This window comes from Motacilla alba, chromosome 2 (assembly GCF_015832195.1).
Source record: "Motacilla alba alba isolate MOTALB_02 chromosome 2, Motacilla_alba_V1.0_pri, whole genome shotgun sequence".
Lineage (NCBI taxonomy): Eukaryota > Metazoa > Chordata > Aves > Passeriformes > Motacillidae > Motacilla > Motacilla alba.
The window spans coordinates 58,082,033-58,098,462 of NC_052017.1; the positions used below are offsets into that span (position 1 = coordinate 58,082,033).

General features: G+C 41.9%; 1 protein-coding gene across 3 annotated transcripts in view; it reads left to right on the plus strand.

Annotated features, from left to right (window-relative positions):
- The first annotated feature begins 2,347 nt into the window (after nucleotides 1-2,347).
- The window catches only part of RECK (reversion inducing cysteine rich protein with kazal motifs), a 47,108-nt gene continuing 33,025 nt past the window's right edge, over nucleotides 2,348-16,430 (plus strand). For 2 of the 3 annotated variants that reach the window (XM_038126778.1, XM_038126776.1), the window contains exons 1-4: nucleotides 2,348-2,554; nucleotides 4,692-4,750; nucleotides 8,815-8,889; nucleotides 10,965-11,001. In XM_038126778.1, coding sequence (XP_037982706.1) covers nucleotides 2,476-2,554; nucleotides 4,692-4,750; nucleotides 8,815-8,889; nucleotides 10,965-11,001 — 250 coding nt within the window. In that variant the 5' untranslated portion in view covers nucleotides 2,348-2,475. Of the gene's footprint in view, nucleotides 2,555-4,691; nucleotides 4,751-4,794; nucleotides 6,771-8,814; nucleotides 8,890-10,964; nucleotides 11,002-16,430 lie in introns of those variants that run through there. The other variant, XM_038126777.1, reaches the window with a different exon arrangement.

Below are 16,430 nucleotides of genomic sequence, written 5' to 3' on the forward strand. Positions count from 1 at the left end.
TTAATTTAAACTTCATACCACCCTTTAGTTTAGACGCTTTAGCCAAACTTTAGACGCTTATATTTTTTCAAAGTCAAACTTTAGACGCTTATATTTTTTCAAAGTCAAACTTTAGACGCTTATATTTTTTCAAAGTTCAGTTTGCTGCTTTAAAGTCAAGGAAATAATTTCAGTGGTCTCAAATATTTCATCTGGAACTGAAGAGGTGACTTGGAGTGACAATGAATGACCTTTGAATCGTCACGCCCTCCCGCATCTTCTCCCTGCCTGTTTGCTTGGGGGACAAATTACTGCTGCTAATGACTTGGCACATAAGTGGCACTCAGGGGAAGCGGGATGCACAGCAGTTCGCGCTCATCCAAAATCAAGCCAGATTAAACCATTTAGCATTACTGGGAAGAGTGCATCTAAACTGTTCAGGCCCCCGGTGTTTTCAGAGACGCTAAACCAGCCCACAAATTCAGCCATCGTGCTAATTTTCGTTTGGGATCTGCTGCCGCCTCGTGGGCTCGCCGTGAATTTTAAATCCCAAGATAGAAAGGTAGCCGAAGTTAACCTTGGATTGTTGGGGGAAAGCCCAGAAATTTAACTGACGTGTAAGCTCACTTACATACCAGCATCATTTCTGTCCTGGTGTGAAAAGATTTTTGTGTAATCAGGTTACAGCTGAGACTTCATTTTCTTGAATTCACAGTTATAACAATAAAAGACTTCAAATTAAAATACAGCTAACTGCACTGTTATTTTTTACAGCTTTGGTCGACAAAGTAATACACTTTAATCACTCTATACTGGTGTAGTGAGAGAGACAAAACTTTTTCAACTTATTGGAGTGTTCTCTTGTATTGCATTGGTTTGGATTTTGGACCATTTATGACTTGATATTGGAATTAAAGGGTTTCTACAGATTGTCCAGGCTATATAAGACCGTGGAGTCATTATTAACTTGGCAGTTTGTCTTCAGAAGAGGTCATTGGGATATTAGATTGGAAAAAGGAAAAGCAGTTTGTGGGACACTGAATTTCATGGATTCTTAAAATTTTTCCTGTTTTACTATTGCTGGAAAATCTGATAGTGGGATAGTGAGTAAGGTGCTCATCCAAAAAGCCTGGAGTTGTCAGAAGCTGATCCATCCACCTTGGAATGACCAAGGCAAAACGGTTGTATGAGCAGTAACTTAAATTAATTTTAACATCACTGGATAGCTTGCATTTCAATTCCCTTTAATTCTTATTAAAAATAAAAATTTTAAAAAAAGGTGGAGGGAGTAGCCTAATTCTACATGGAAAATAAACTGCAGTGGTGGCCCTACTGTACAGAGGTTTCTTCAGTTACAGACTCTTTAATTCTACGCCCTGTGGACTGAATCTGACGCCAATAATGGATCAGCATCATGGTGTAACCACGGCCTCCTCACCTCTGTCCTCCCAGCCCAGGTGTCATCCCCCTTCGTAGCCCGTGCTTGGGGCCAGTGAGACCACTTCTCCCTCACAGTCACTGAATACACAAAGTAATTTCAAGCAGAAAACATTGCTATAAAGTTGCCTTGCAGTCATAGAAATCACAGAGTGGTTTGGGTTGGAAAGGACCTTAAAGACCGTCTTGTTCCAAATCTCCTGCCACAGGCAGGGACACTTTCACTAGGCTAGGTTGCTCAGAGCCCTATCCAACCTGGCCTCGAACACTGCCAGGGATAGGGCATCCACAGCTCCTCTGGGCAACCTGTGCCGGTAATGCACTACCTTCTGAGTGAACAATTTCTTGCAAATATCCAATCTAAATATCTTCTCTTTCAGTTATAAATTATTCCGCTTTGTCCTGTCGCTATTTGCCTGAATAAGTCACTCTCCTATCTCCTCATAAGCCCCCTTTAAGTGCTGTAAGGCTGCAACCAATGCTTTAAAAGTGATGTCTAGAATTATGCTAATAATTCAAGTACTATATAAGAATAGAAATAAACTAATTCAACCGAGTCTGTGCCCCTTTCTCGTCTCCTTAATCCTCTTTTCAGACCGAACCCAATTCCTCCCTCCGGGCCTGGCCCTGCCGCGCTATGCGCCGGAGGGCATGAAGGCTGCGGGATGCCTACGGCCCTGGCAGCAAAGAACGGGCGCCCACGGGCCGAGGAGCAGGAGCAAAGGCACGGGCACGGGCACGGGCACGGGCACGGGCACGGGCACGGGCACGGGCACGGGCACGGGCAGGGGGACCCAGAGCCCGCTCGACGCTCGGCTCCCGCTGGAATGTCCGCGGCGGCCTGGCGGGGGCGGGGCCTGGCTGGACGCCGCAGCCAATGGGGCGGGGCCTGGCGGGGCGGCTCAGCCAATGAGCGCGGCGGGCTGAGGCACGGGGCTGGCGGGAGGGGGCGCTGCCGGCGGCAGATCCCGCTCGTCCCTCCGTCTGTCCGTCCGTCCGTCCGTCCGTGCGGCGGCCGGGGGACGCGGGGCGGGGTCGGCGCGGGTTCGAGACCCGGCCATGGCGGCGGCGGCCGCTCGGTGGCCCTGGGCCCTGCTGTGCCTGGCGGCGGCCCCGCTGTTGTGCCCCGCGGCGGCCGGTGAGTAGCGACCGCGGGGGAGGGAGTGGGGGAAGGCGGCTCCGCGGGTCCTTCTCTACAACATGGCGCAGGGGCGGTGTCGCCCGCGGGGATGCGGCGCCGCGGGACTCTCCTGTCCGGCCGCTGTCGGGGCAGGATGCGGGAGACGGGGGACGCCGCCTCGCACCTGCTCCGCGCCCGGGAAGCGGCAGCGGCGCCGTCCCGGTGCCGGTCCGGGCTGGTGCCTGCGCCGGCTCCCGGGGAGGGAGAGCGCCCGCCGGAATCCCTGCGGCCGGGACCAGAGCCGGGGAGAGGCACTTCCATAGCCTACACAGCGGCCTGATCTCCGGCATCCCGCCGGGCTGCGTGACGGGCATGGACCTCCTCGTCTATCCCGGCGGGTTCCGTGCCTCGGGACCGGGATGTGTGCCTTCGGCTGTCACGCTGCCTGCGCAGGAATTCCCAGGACTGTGGCTTGAAATGGTCCAGATGGATAAAACCTGACGCCTGGGTTGCCATATGCAGTGTCAGAACAGGCTGTGTGTCCCAGGACTCCTATTCCTTGTTTTCAGTAGAAGAGTAATATCGAACAAGGTATCGAGTATTTTAAAAAGTGGGTGCAAGGCGTTTAATAAAGAGAAGGATAGCGGTAGAATAGCTCCCCACATTGCAGATATCTTGGCAATGTGTGCTTGCAGCCCAGAATTCCAGTCATGTCCATGTTTCCCAGAGAATGGATGCTTGCAGCTAGCTGATCTTTAAAGTCTCTTCCAACCCAAACCATTTTAGGAATCTGTGTGTCTGTAACTTCCTGACAGGACCGAAAAAGAGGGGTGGAAAAAGAAGGCAGCTTAAGACAGATATTGGAAAACGCCTTTTAATATATAGATGATGTTGTTGTCATAGGAATTGAAACTACAAAACATGTAATACTTTAAAGCAGAAGACTGCAGTCACTAAGGCATTTATGGGCATTTCATTGTTGTTCTGTAGTTTTGGTTTTTAGTGAGGCTTAGTTCTAGGAGGGAGACAGCAAAAAGCTAGTGGAATGAAAAACAATGTACTCTGGCCCAGCTTTCCATTGATAAACCTACTAATATTGCAAGGAATTCATGCCCAAGTTCCTTCTTGATGGTTCAGTCAAAATCTGTTTGCTAAAGTGTTGTGAAAAAGACTTCTTTTGTTGTTGTTGTACCAGTGTGATACATAGTTCAGATGCATCTCAGCAGAAATCTGTAATCATTAAATGATCTTGTGTGTAAAGATGTGGGTGGAAGTAAAAGTTTTGAAGGACACCTCTGTCTGTTCTCTAAAACACTGGTCCAAAAACAGGAAAGTGAGGGTGAAAATGGATATTAAGGTGCTGTTCAATTCATTTTATATTTGCAAAGCTTAACTATGAATGAACAAAATATTTGAATGGTAGAGGGTACAAAGCACAGCAGAGTATAATGCTAAAAATGCTGCTTTAAGCTTCGGTCTTTCGTGACTTCTCAGTGCTTCAGTTGTTTATTTGGGTTTTTTTTAACTCTTGATGTGTTCATATCTGTGTTTGCTCTATGACTTCCATCCAGTCTTAATCATCTATCACTAGGGAAACAATTTATGGTTTTGTTCCAAGGTTTTTAGAACAGTATTCAATGAATAGCTCTGTGAAAAGTGACCCCGGTCTGATTTCCTTCACCACCTGTTCCTAACTGATTCTTGCACTTTTCAGATTCTGTGAGATGCTTCAATTTACAAAGGCACATATTCTCTACGGAGATTTTTGATGGGTTTTTGTTTACTTTTTCATATTTATTCTTTTTTAAGTTTCCCCTGAGTTAATAAATTGGATTGTCTCATGAAGGAATTTGCCATGTGCCAAGCTAGTGCAAGTTAAGTAGCAGAAATAAGACTAGAGGCAGAAAGGGAGCGAGATCTCATTTTGATGACAGTGAGTGTTCAGGGGTAACTGTGAAACTTCTTGTAAGGATCTTCATCATTTTCAGAACAAAACTTGTTCATTTTTTGCCTTTTGGAAATGAATGCTTCCCATGGTCACTGTGGGCCAGAAAATTGTCCTGCTAGAACATCAAGTGTGTGCTTGTGTTCAGAAGTGATGGTTAAGTGTTTCAAGCCTTTAAATATATTTTTCCCTCTCCCTGCTTTCCCATAGGCTTGTCTTGTTGTTACCATGCGAAGGACAATTTAATGTGCCGTGATGTCTGTGAACAGGTAAGGTTGTTTTAAATTTAACTTCATCAGAGTTGAAATTGTGCCTTGAGACAATGATGTAGCAACATTAAGTTTGTAAGTTTGTAATGATCCTCTGTCTGGAGGCTATGTGTGAATTGTGACATGTAATGGTATCAAAATGGAACTTGGAAATTTTAAAGCCATAGTCCTCTTTCCTTTTGTAGTGAAAAATGGGTTCTGCTGAAGTTGAGGAGGAATAGAAATACCAACCTGAGGCCACAATTTGGTCAAGAAGTGATAAGCACATTGGGAAATGCGAGGTCTGAAGATATTTTACAGAATTTATTAATCTTTTGTATTTCCAAGTTCTGGGGAGTTCAAACTGAAGAACAAGATGCTGCTGGTATTATTCTTTCTTCCTTCAGGTTCTTGTTTGTCCACTAAGCATCTCGTTATGATATATGGCTTTGTGAATGCTGCAAAAGTCTGCTCGCTTACTTTATTCATAAAGCTTTGTTTCGTAACGTTTGTTCTGAATTCAAGCTTGAAAAGTATTTTTCCATAACTTCTGTTTAGTTTGTAGCTGTGGGTAGTAATTAATACAGCTTTGTGTGTGTGTGGTTACATTTATTCATATACATAAGAATTCTACATCAGTAAAACTTACATCGATGTAGACACAATTTTTATGTTGAAGTTGTGTTCTTAGATCATACCTGTCCTCTTTTCTTGTTTTATTGCTCATTTTGGGGCTGTTCGAGCAATAAGCTGGTTATGGTTAAGTTTATATTTATCTCTGATTGTACTAGCAAAACTTTCACTTTGAATTGCACTTTTCTCTCCCTGATATATCTAGAGAATACAACCAAATCTTCTTCCAGCTTTCATATTGTTAGGCTAAACAAGGAAAAGTCTCACAGTCTCTTTGCATAAGATTTCAATTAAATATATAAATTATATAAATTAAATAAAAAATAAATAATATAAAAAATACAAAAAATAATATCTCTATTCCTATCATAATTCTTGCAGCCCTTCCAACATAAATTTATCTCTTTTAATACAGGTAAGCAAAACTATATGTGGCACTATAAAAAAAAAGTGTGGCACTGAGTCTTAAAAATTGTGTTCTAACTTTGATATAAAAGATATCCATTCCTGTATATAAAAAAAATGGTGAATTTAGTAGTTGTATTGATATGGCGTTTGGAATCATCTGCCCATTTCTTTCTCGCATTTCATTGGTTTGAAGTTTCCAGCTTATCATGTGAATTCCTGTTGGCTCTTCATGAAAGGCCTCCAGCTTTTTACTGTCAAATTCCGTCCAAATTCTGCTATACTGGTTCTAATTATTACATAGTTTTCTGTGGGTTTTGTAAGACACCCTGGTCTGGCCTCATCTCGATGATCTCTCTCCACTCAGATAATCAGCATATCCAGAATCTCAGTAGTGAGAGGTCTAGAAAAAGTCTGAAGCGGGACTGGTGCCCCCCAAAGTATGCTGTAAGGAGCTCACATCAGCCTAATTGCCTCATTTTCTGTGTGATCCTTTGATACGCTGCAACAGGCTGACTGAAGGAGCTGTCTGCTGTTATTTTACTGGTTTTCATCTTCTGTAACTTAACTATTTTGTGCAGCTGACAGGAGGAAGAAGTTTCATGGCTGTCTTTGGATATGCACTTGCAGATTAGATTTGAGGCCTTAGAGCAGATGAGGAGGAATGATTTGTTGAGGAGCCCTCTTGGCCTAACTGGCAGATTGTAAACAATACCACCAGAAGAAACACTCCCTTCTGCATGGCATGGAGGCACTCACCTGCAGAGGAGGCTTTCTGGCTGACGTCATTTGGTTTTCAGGGACTCAGATCTAGGATGTTGCAGGAATCACGAGGTTTTTTTGACCCTCAGACTGTTACCCATTGTCTGCACATCTGTATGGACACTGGCGATAGTATTGAGGGAGGCCTTGCCTGGGAGCCCAGGGACTAGGGAGAAAGGCACTGGACACCCAGTGATGTTGCCCTGGATCCTGCCAGTTAAGGAAGAAGGCTTGATTAAGGGTAAGAAATTCTACTAACCAGTAAATCAACTACTGTGAGACTTTTGAAAAAGAGAATGTGGATTTCAGGTTGTTTATCAACTAACATGGTTCAAGCACCTAATTATTTTGCATTACTAATAAGTATTACTCCGCTCTTAGCTTTAGTATCATCTCCTATTCATTATTATTTGATTAGGCATGTCAGATACCATAGCAAGGAATAAGCAGGCCTCTCTTTCTTCAATTGACTTTTTTTCTCTAATCTTATTTCTGAGAAGTTTCATTGTGGTAAGTTTCCTGGCAACATTCATTGTCTACCATTCCAGAGAACTCTATCCATATCCTTCTCCAAGCATAAGGACTGTCCATCCCTGCTCCCAGGAAAACACCTTAATATTCTGAGAATCTGATTCAGATAAACAGAGATGTTATGAACAAGCTTTGGTGCAGAAAAGATATAGTATAGAGAGTGTAGGAGCAGGGAAATGTTTTACGAGAAGAATTTAGACCTTTTGCCCAGACAAGTGAGGTTATATAGGGAAAGACAAAGGTCAGCTGGAATTGAGACTCGTAGAGGAAGTCAAGGGCAACAAGACATTTTATGGCAGTAGTTAAAGGCTGAAGATGGAAAAATGTGAAGCTGTTGCTGAAGGCAGCGTGTGGTTTAGTGTCAGTAAATCATTCCTGGCCAAGCTGGTTTGATAATAAGGCTGGATTTCTGGATGAGGGGAAAGGCGTGGATGTCATTTGAGTTGTCTGTAGCAAATTTTTAAACATTAATTCCCTCAATGTTTTTGTGTACATTTGAGGATCATCTGGGTTTGGGGAATGGACAATTAGATGAGTGAAAAACAGGTTGTAAAATCAGGCTCAGAGATAGAGGTTAGTGGGTCCTACTTTGCCTGTAGGCTAATAAGAAGTGGAATACCAAAGGGATCTGCCCTGGCACCTCTCCTGTTTTAACATCTTTGTTAACAACCTGGATGAGGCGACTCTCATTGAGTTTTCAGGCCATGTGAAGCTGAAAGGAAGTGTTGATAATCTTAATGGTAGGACTGTCATCCAGAGGGACCGGGACAGATGGAAGGAATAAGCAGATGGACACCATGGTCTGGTCTCATAGCTTACCCTTCTTTGAGCATGAGGTTGAAATAAATGATCATCTGAGATCCCTTCCAGCCTGAATTATTTTATTATTCTATGACCTCAGGACAGTCAAAATACTAATGCAGTTCTTTTTTTGCTCTTATTTCTGAAACAAATGCTATTTTTCTCTTGATTTTCTTTCAATAAGTTTATCATGTTAGAATAGAACTGATAGTTTATGGTGTTAGAGTAGAACAAATTTAGGCTAGAACTGTAATGTACTTTTACTTCTGAAATTCATCTGTTTCAGTTATATAATTTCTAGTTTCATATCACACGTTAATAGGTGTGTTTCCATTCCTCTTGTTGACCAGTTTCCTGTTTTAATTTATAAGTAAAACTTTATTAGACTGCTAAAGGAACAACATCCTCAGTTGTATTCCATCCAGTCTAGCGAGCTCCTGAGTTTTCAGTTTGCCTGTGGGTACTGTGCATTCCCCTATTAGTTTTGATTGTCTCTTTAATTAGTCTTGGTTTTGTTCTACCTTTTTCTACAGAAATTATATGTTTCAGGGGCTTTTTGAAGTTTAATTGCTTAAGGTCATGTAACATGTAGCAGAAGGTTAATTAAGAAAATAGAGTTGTATAGTATTTTGATATATGCAGCAAAAATCCTCTCATTAACATTGTCCTTCCACATTCAGTAGAAACTTTTTGATTGAAATGTTTGAGGAGAAAATTCTCATTCTCTTCTAAATAGAAAAAAATTGCATCTCTATAAAAAGTGAAACATATTTGAAAAACTACAAATACATAAAAAGAAATCATCTTAAATTTGAATTCTGTTGATACTAACTGTTAGGCAAAGTTGTCAAAGAGTAGATATTAGAGAAACTAAAAACAGTGAAATAAATTGAAAAATATATTTGATGTGCACAACATTCTCGATGTTTTAAGGTGTGTTTTGTTTCTCACAGATTTTGTCTTCTAAGAGTGACTCCCGTTTGAAGCACTTACTGCAGAGAGCGCCTGAGTATTGTCCAGAATCAATGGTAAGGCTTGCTAGAAAAGCTCTTCAAATGAAATTTGAATCTCAAAGTAGGATTTTTTTTTCTAAAGCCATCATAAATTACTTCACTTGCAGTAAGGTAGCACGTATAAGCTATAAAATGCAATGAAAATCTTATCTATGTTGTAAAGATTTGTGCTGGGTGATTGTCACTTGGATGTTAATGGTGGTGACTTAAATTAGATCATACGTTCCAACATGTGTATGGCACAAAGCCAGGAGGACTTGGGCTAAGGCAAGAAGGCCCTGATAGCTGCACCAAATTGTTGATGGCCTTATCTGAGAAACTAAAGTAATGCTTTTATTGGATAAGTAAGATTATGGTTTCCTGTGAGTTCTGTAGCGTCACTAAAGTTCTCTAGTTTAACTAAAAAAAGAGTGTAATCCACTCCCTCTTCTAAGGATGATCTAATCAGGGAATAGATAAGTATGGTCATTCAGATTGTGAATTTTAGAGTCTTACCTCTTGGCACCCTTTTGCAGTCAGAAAAGCCTGCTTTCTTCTGGAAATTTCTGTTACTTCTGAACAGTATCAGTCTGTTTGCAGCAAGCCTAAAGCATATTCTCAGCTCAAGTGAGCAATGAGTAAGAGTAGTAAATCTGGGCATTTTAAAAATTTAAATTTTAAAAATTTAATTTCTAAGTAAATTTAATTAGAAACTTCACAAAATTGTGTTTGCTTATAGATCATTTCCTTCTGTGTGTCAAAGTTCCTTCAGTTTTTTGTTTCTGTGGGTCAATAGCTCTAAGGTCTCAGAATGTTATAGACAGCTCCTGGTATGAGTAAAACCTGTCATGAAAACCTGTTGAAGTGATGAATAGCATTTGGTTTGGTACTGGTTTTCTTTATCTTTCATTCCCTGATAAGACAAGTAGAATCTTATCTGCATAGTAGAGAAGTGCTTCTGATTAGACAAGATTGGAGATTATCTGAAAGAGGAAAAAAATGACGATTTTTATAACTCCCAATTATTATCTTTATAAGTGACAAGTCAGCTGTCCAGTGTGGATCTTAAATTAATATCACTGAACTGGTAAGATCTAGATACATGGAACAGCTGTTCAACTCAATACCTTATTTGCTGTTCTCAGATATCTCTTGTCTTGTTGGACAGGTGTTCTGGGGCCATTTCACTGATGAGCAGATGGGTTTAGATTTAATCAGATGGTCAATATTCTTGAGCACTGGTTACAGACATTGTGTTGTGTGTATTCCTTCAAGGAGTATGATAGAAGGGGTATTGCCTGGTATTAATTTAAAAAGTAACTGTCAACACAAGGTGTGATTTTTTTCTTTGAATCATAGATGCATTTAGGTTGGAAAAGACCTTAAAGATCATTGAGTCCAACCACTAACCTCCTCATGAAATAAAGGAAGTCAACTGAACCAAAGCGATGGAACTTGCAGAAGTAGCAGCTCTTTACCATCTTCGTTTGATCTTGCTTTGGCTCTTATCTAGGTAGAAAACCTCCACAGATACAAAGGAGGACAATGTTAGATCATTAAATACAGATCCATTGCAACTTTGGAAAGTCATCAATTCCTGTGATGAGAGATGGATGGATGAACAGATGGACGTGTCACTGTGTGACAATACAGTTTACTGTGTCAGTGTGATTGAAACACTTTTTAAAACTTGTTTTCTGTGTAGTTATGTGTGTTTAGGGTATTTTTAAGCTGGTAGGAAGAATGCTGGGGCAGTAAGCTTCTCCACAGGTCTTAGTCCTAGACAAATCTTGTTTAAGTTGCAGTTTAGTTCTGTGAACACTGATGGAGAGAGTTGACTAGCTTGTGTATTCCAGATAACTACATTATGTTCTGCACCTGCAAAAGTGCTGCTTTTGATTCCATAGTCTGTGCATAGCAGCCCTCTCATGGAAGGAAGTGGTGCTCAGCTTCTATCATAGCACTTCTTTAAAATATGTTTAAATACAAGAATTCTTCCAATCAGATATTTAAAACCCAGTGAAAAAGTGCTGAAATTGCTGGTTTGAGTCTGCTGTAAACTCTCTTATTCTGTAGACTTGCTTTTGCTTAATTGCATTTTTACTTTTCAGAGAGAAGTGTGGGGTTGTATAAATTCTTCTTTGCCAGGTAAGAAATACCAGTTGACTACCGAATCATGTTGCTTTTTCACCCTCTGTGCGTTTTGATACTGTGTCTGCCACCTGCACCTATTGATTTCATGATAATTTAACTCCCATTATGTATCTAATTTAAATTGTGTGTTGTTAAATTTCCTCTAGTATGTAATGACTCACCTGTGCATTTTATGAATAGTTTTCTTTTCCTAGTTATATTTTATATTTTTTTATAATTAAACATGTTCTTCTGTGACAAATCAGGGAAAAATCAGCAATTCTTTCTTTTCAAGATTTTTTGGGTTTTTTTATTTTGTTACACCTTAACCTGATCTACAAAATGGTTGAAAATTATGAATTTATTCTAGATGCAGCATAATTTGAACAAAAAAAGTGATTAACACAGGGAGATAGTAAGAATTAGGCAAGCAATTTGAGTGCAGGGGCTCAGATTATAAATCAAACTGCTTGGTATGGGTGGATTTTGAAAGTGTGACAGGTTGAAGCTGGCCAAATGCCAGTTCACCTATGAGAAACCATTTATTCATTTTTCCCTGCTGTAGTTAAGCAGGGAGAGGGGGAGGAAAACTCATGGGGTGAGATAAGGATTAGGAGAAAACACTATAGGGGCAAAGCAGGCACAAAACTTTAAAAGGTATGAAGAAAAAAATTATTAACAGAGTTAAAAGAGGATAATGAGAACTAAAATAAACCTTTAAGACACCTTTCCCCCCAGCCTTTTTTCCTTCCCACCAACAGTGCAGGGAGGCAAAAAATGGGATTTTTAGTCGGTTTGCCATTTTTTAAGATCTTTCTTCAGTTCACTTAGGGAGAGGAGTCTCTTTTGCTATGCCATGGGGTCTTTCCTTTGGGAAACAGTTCTCTGTGAACTTTTCCGATGTGGTTTTAATTTTCACGGCTAATAGTCCACCCGGAACCTGCTTGCAATGTGAAGTCCCTCTCATGGCTTGCAGTCTTCCCGCAACTGCTCTTTGTGGGCCATTTAGTTTATGGAGTGCAGTTTTAAAGGATGAGCTGTTCTAGAATATAAAAACAAGGTCCTCTTCCTCTATCTCTGAAAGCAAGGGCGCTCTCTCTCTCTTTCTCTTTGTTCAAGCCTCTCACCGAATCTCAGATTCTCAGCATCCACACACTCCAGCATGAGTGCCTTTTCCTCATGGACTGAGGGTGAATGCTGCATCCCCCCATGCACTTCATGAATAACAGGGAAACTGTTGTATTATAGTCCTCACCACGGCTTGCAGGATAATCTCAGCTCTGACACTCAGAGCACTTCCTTCTCCCCCTCCTTCCTTTGCAGGAACCTTAGTGCCACCATGTTGTTCTCCTCACCTGTCTTCTTTTCTTTTTTCCTGACTCGGGAGAGAATTGGTGTTCATAGGTTCATTTGTTCTCAACTTCTATCAATTGAAAAGATTTTACAGAGTTCCGCAGCGCTGAGAAGTTGATTTTGTCCAGGCTTTGCCTTGGGGAATCGCTCGCTGTGCCTCTCGCTGTTGGTCACGTATCCAGGTCCCACAGGTGCTTGTGTCACCGGGATGCCCCCCCGGCAGCAGATCCCAGCAGCCAGGACAGGGCCCGGCCTGGCCCTGCTAGGAACGGGCTCTGCCGCAGCACTGGCCATCCTTCCAAGGGCAGAAAGAGAGCTTCCCACGGTTTCTTCTTTCTTAAATATGTTGTCATAGAGATATTACTAGCTTCTCTAATTGGCTTAGCAGTGGGCCAGTTCTCAGAGCCAGCCAGCCATTGGCTGTGCCAGGCATGGAGGAAGCTGCTAGCTGCTCCTCACAGAGAATCGCTTCTGTGGCTGACTCTCCCTCCTCACCAAAAGTCAATTAATGCATATCCAGCATAGAAAATTAAAGCATAAATCACAACATAGGGCTGTAATGTTAAAAGGAGAGATCAAAAATAGATGAAGTCAGGCTTAACTAGTCCATTGTATCGTGTAATTTCTAACAGACTTTAAAACTACAAAATTAAAATGCTTTGAAATTAAAATGCCCTATTTGGAAAAGTGGGAGTGTGGGAAGAGGAGGCTGTAACAGTTTTACGGCCTCTGCTCAGACTCCCCCCCCTCCTTCCTGTTCCCCCACCAGGCCTCAGAGGCAAAGTGTTGATTCCAGTGCTTGTAAACAGACTTTGTCTTATTGGTTAGAAACCTGTTTGCAGTTACCGGGCTTCCATCCTGTTGGAGTCACAGAGACACAGCAGGCAGCAGGAAAGCTCACACAGCAGGTGGGCTGTGAGGGACAGGTACAGGAAGATGAGAAGCAGGAGTTGCCCTTTATGTGAGAGTGTTAACTGGATTGCATGGAGCTCTGCCTGGAATGGCTGATGAGCCAGCTGAGAGTAGCCTGTGGGCACTGGAGTGCGTTGTACAGAGAGCCTGATGTGGGTGATGATGTGGGTCTGTGCTGCACACTGCCTCATCAGGCTGAAATATTAAATGAGGCCTTCTTTGTACAGCTGGAAGAAGTCTTGTGTTCACAAGCCTGGTGTTTATGGGCAGCTTTAATCACCCTGATACCTTTTGAAGAGAAAACACATGAGGGCACAGGCAGTCTACTTGGAAGAATCCCATGGGCCGTGGAACTGGAGAAAAGGAGGGTCCAAGAGAGCTGCTTGACTTTCAAGGATCTCCTTATCCAAGCTCCACTTAATACATGGTGGGATTAGAAAAGACAGAATCTATCAGGACTTGATCCTGGTGAATAATGTGATTGGCAGCCAGAAAGCTTCTTGAGCTATATCAGCAGAAAAGGAACACTGGGCAAAATGAGAGCATGCTGCTGAATGAGGCAGGAAACCTGGTGACAAATGACTAAATAGCCTGTGGTCTTCTTTGCCTCAGTCTTTACTGGTAAGATGAACCTGCAGGAGTGCCAGGTCCCTGAGATCAGCTGTAGAGTCCAGAGCAAGGAAGACTTGTGTTTGATGGAGGAGGATAGGGTTAGGTATTGAGAGGGGATAATGAGGACTTTGAAGAAGAAGGGAAGAAGGCAAGTTCATTCCTGCCTCTAGAAAGGGCAGGGAGGACCTGAGAAACTCTAGGCTTGGACAGTTTTACCTCAAACCCTTGGAAGGTAACGGAGCAGATCTTCCTGCAAACAATTTCCAGACACATCGAGAACAAGAACGTGATACTCTATAGTCAGCATGGATATATGAAGGGGAAACAGCGCTTAACCAACCTGATGACCCTCTGTGATGAGAAGACTGTCTTTTTAGATGAGGGGAAAGCAGTGCATGTTATCTATCTCATCTTCAATAAGGATTTTGTCACTATTTTTTATGACTTGCTTATAGACAAACTGATGAAGTGGGAGCTGGATAAGTGAGCAGTGGAGGTGGAGGGAAAATTTGCCAAATTGCTATGCCAGAAGGTTTGAAGCATCACAGAGTAGCAGCTGTAGGCCAGTATCCTGAACATTGTTGCTGGGTGTTCACCAGTGATGCAAAAGTAAAAGGAGAGGTTGCTAGACTAGATGGTTGTGCTGCCATTCACAGGGGTGTTGATTAACCAAAAGAATAGGCAGACAGGAACCTCATGAAAGTAAAGAAAAGGAAATGCAAAGTCCTGCACCTGGCCAAGGCCCCATGCTCCACAGCATGCAGGAGGCTTGGCCAGCTGGAAAGCAGCTTGGTAGAAAGGTACCTGGGAATCCTGGAACATGATCCAGCAATGTGCCCTTGTAACAAAAAAGACCAATGGCATCCAGACTGCATCAGTGAAAATGTTGCCAGCAGATCAAAGGAGCTGATCCTTTCCCTCTACTCAGCATTGGTGTGACCACATCAGAAATACTGTGTCCAGTTCTGAGCATTTTGGGCAAGAAAACTATGAACACTCTGGAGCAAGTTCAGCAAAGGGCCACTGTAAAGTGATTAAGGAGCTGGAACATATATGAGGGCAGGCTGGGAGTTTGTGTTAGGCAAATAGATGATTTACAGCTCAGGAATCTGTATGGTACAGATGAATGTGATGAATTATCATAACTGTGAGCTCCAGTCAATTAATTGTCAATTGCACTGAAGGCGTATTTTCATCTAGAAATGCACATAACTAGCTTGACGACAAAATTAATTTACAAGTTACTGTATAAAGATTGAAGTTCAGTATTTCTTGAGAGTGTGGCGTCAGTTTATTCACAAGCTTGTCTGCTGGTTGGATATAACCTGGAGAGAGGGCCATTTGCCAAGAAAACATTAACAAGAGCTGAAAATTATCAGCTTTCTTAATTTGGTGTGTATTTGTAGCTTGTTTCATTCTTTCATCACCGTTTAGTTCCAGTATGTCTGAAACCACAGGCCCTGTATTGCACAAAATATGGATGCCTGATTACTCAGTGGTAACTGCTCATTGGTGACACTGCTCCTGAAGCTGTCCAGCTGTATTTACCATGTGTTTCTCCTGGATACAGCTAGTTATTGCAGCAGAGATTTCTGGAAATCTTTTTTCATATTGCGCATGATGTTTCTTTGATGTTTTTTTAGATTGCTTATGCCTTACATTATCAATCCTACTATTAAATGTTCTTCCAACCATTACTGTTCTGACTGAAAGGAATCCCCACACAGGAATTTATGCAGAAATGACTGATGTGTTATTTTTTGCCTAAAACAGAGCACAGTGAGTGGTTGTTTTGGCCATTAACTGTACATATGTAGTGAAATCTAAATTCCAGACTCTTGAACACTGATTGCAAGCTACTGATGTGTGCAGTACAGCGATCTCTTTGATACTGTCAGAAAGATGCTTAACCTTGGAAAACTGAATTCTGCACCCCAATGGTGGCACTGAAAGGTGAGCTGTGCTTGCAGTTGTTAGTGACCTTCACAGCTGCTTTGAACTGGTGTGAATTGGAAAGCTGAGGCAGTGCTCTGAATAGATGTCAAGAGGATTTTGAGAGACTTTGGAAAGACCTATGGATCATTGGCCTGCAGAAGGTCTGAACCATTCAGATGGTCAAACTGACAGAATACAGGCTACAACCAGAAGCTGTAGTGCACCTTTGCCCCTCTACTCTCTCCACCTGCTGAGCAATGCTGCTACCTTACTCGTGTCAGGCATTAAGCTTTTAATTTGTATTTTAGTAACTGTTATGTGTATTTTAATTTCCACAGGGAATGTGTTAATTTTGCTTTGTGCAGATTTTGCTCCTCCTTTATAAATTTGCCATTAACACATTTTCTTAATTTACCCTTTGGAATGTCATGAAGGACATATGCTGGCAAGACTTTCTATGCCACCTGTGTATGTAAAGCTGATCAAGTGTGTTTAAAAGGCAATTTTCTTCATTATAAATACCAGCTGGCCATTGTTTTCCACTGATTGCAATTATTTTTTATTACTTTTTCCAACACTTTTTTCCAAGTGTTTTTGTAGCATTTAAATTTTAGATCTTACACCTAGAACTT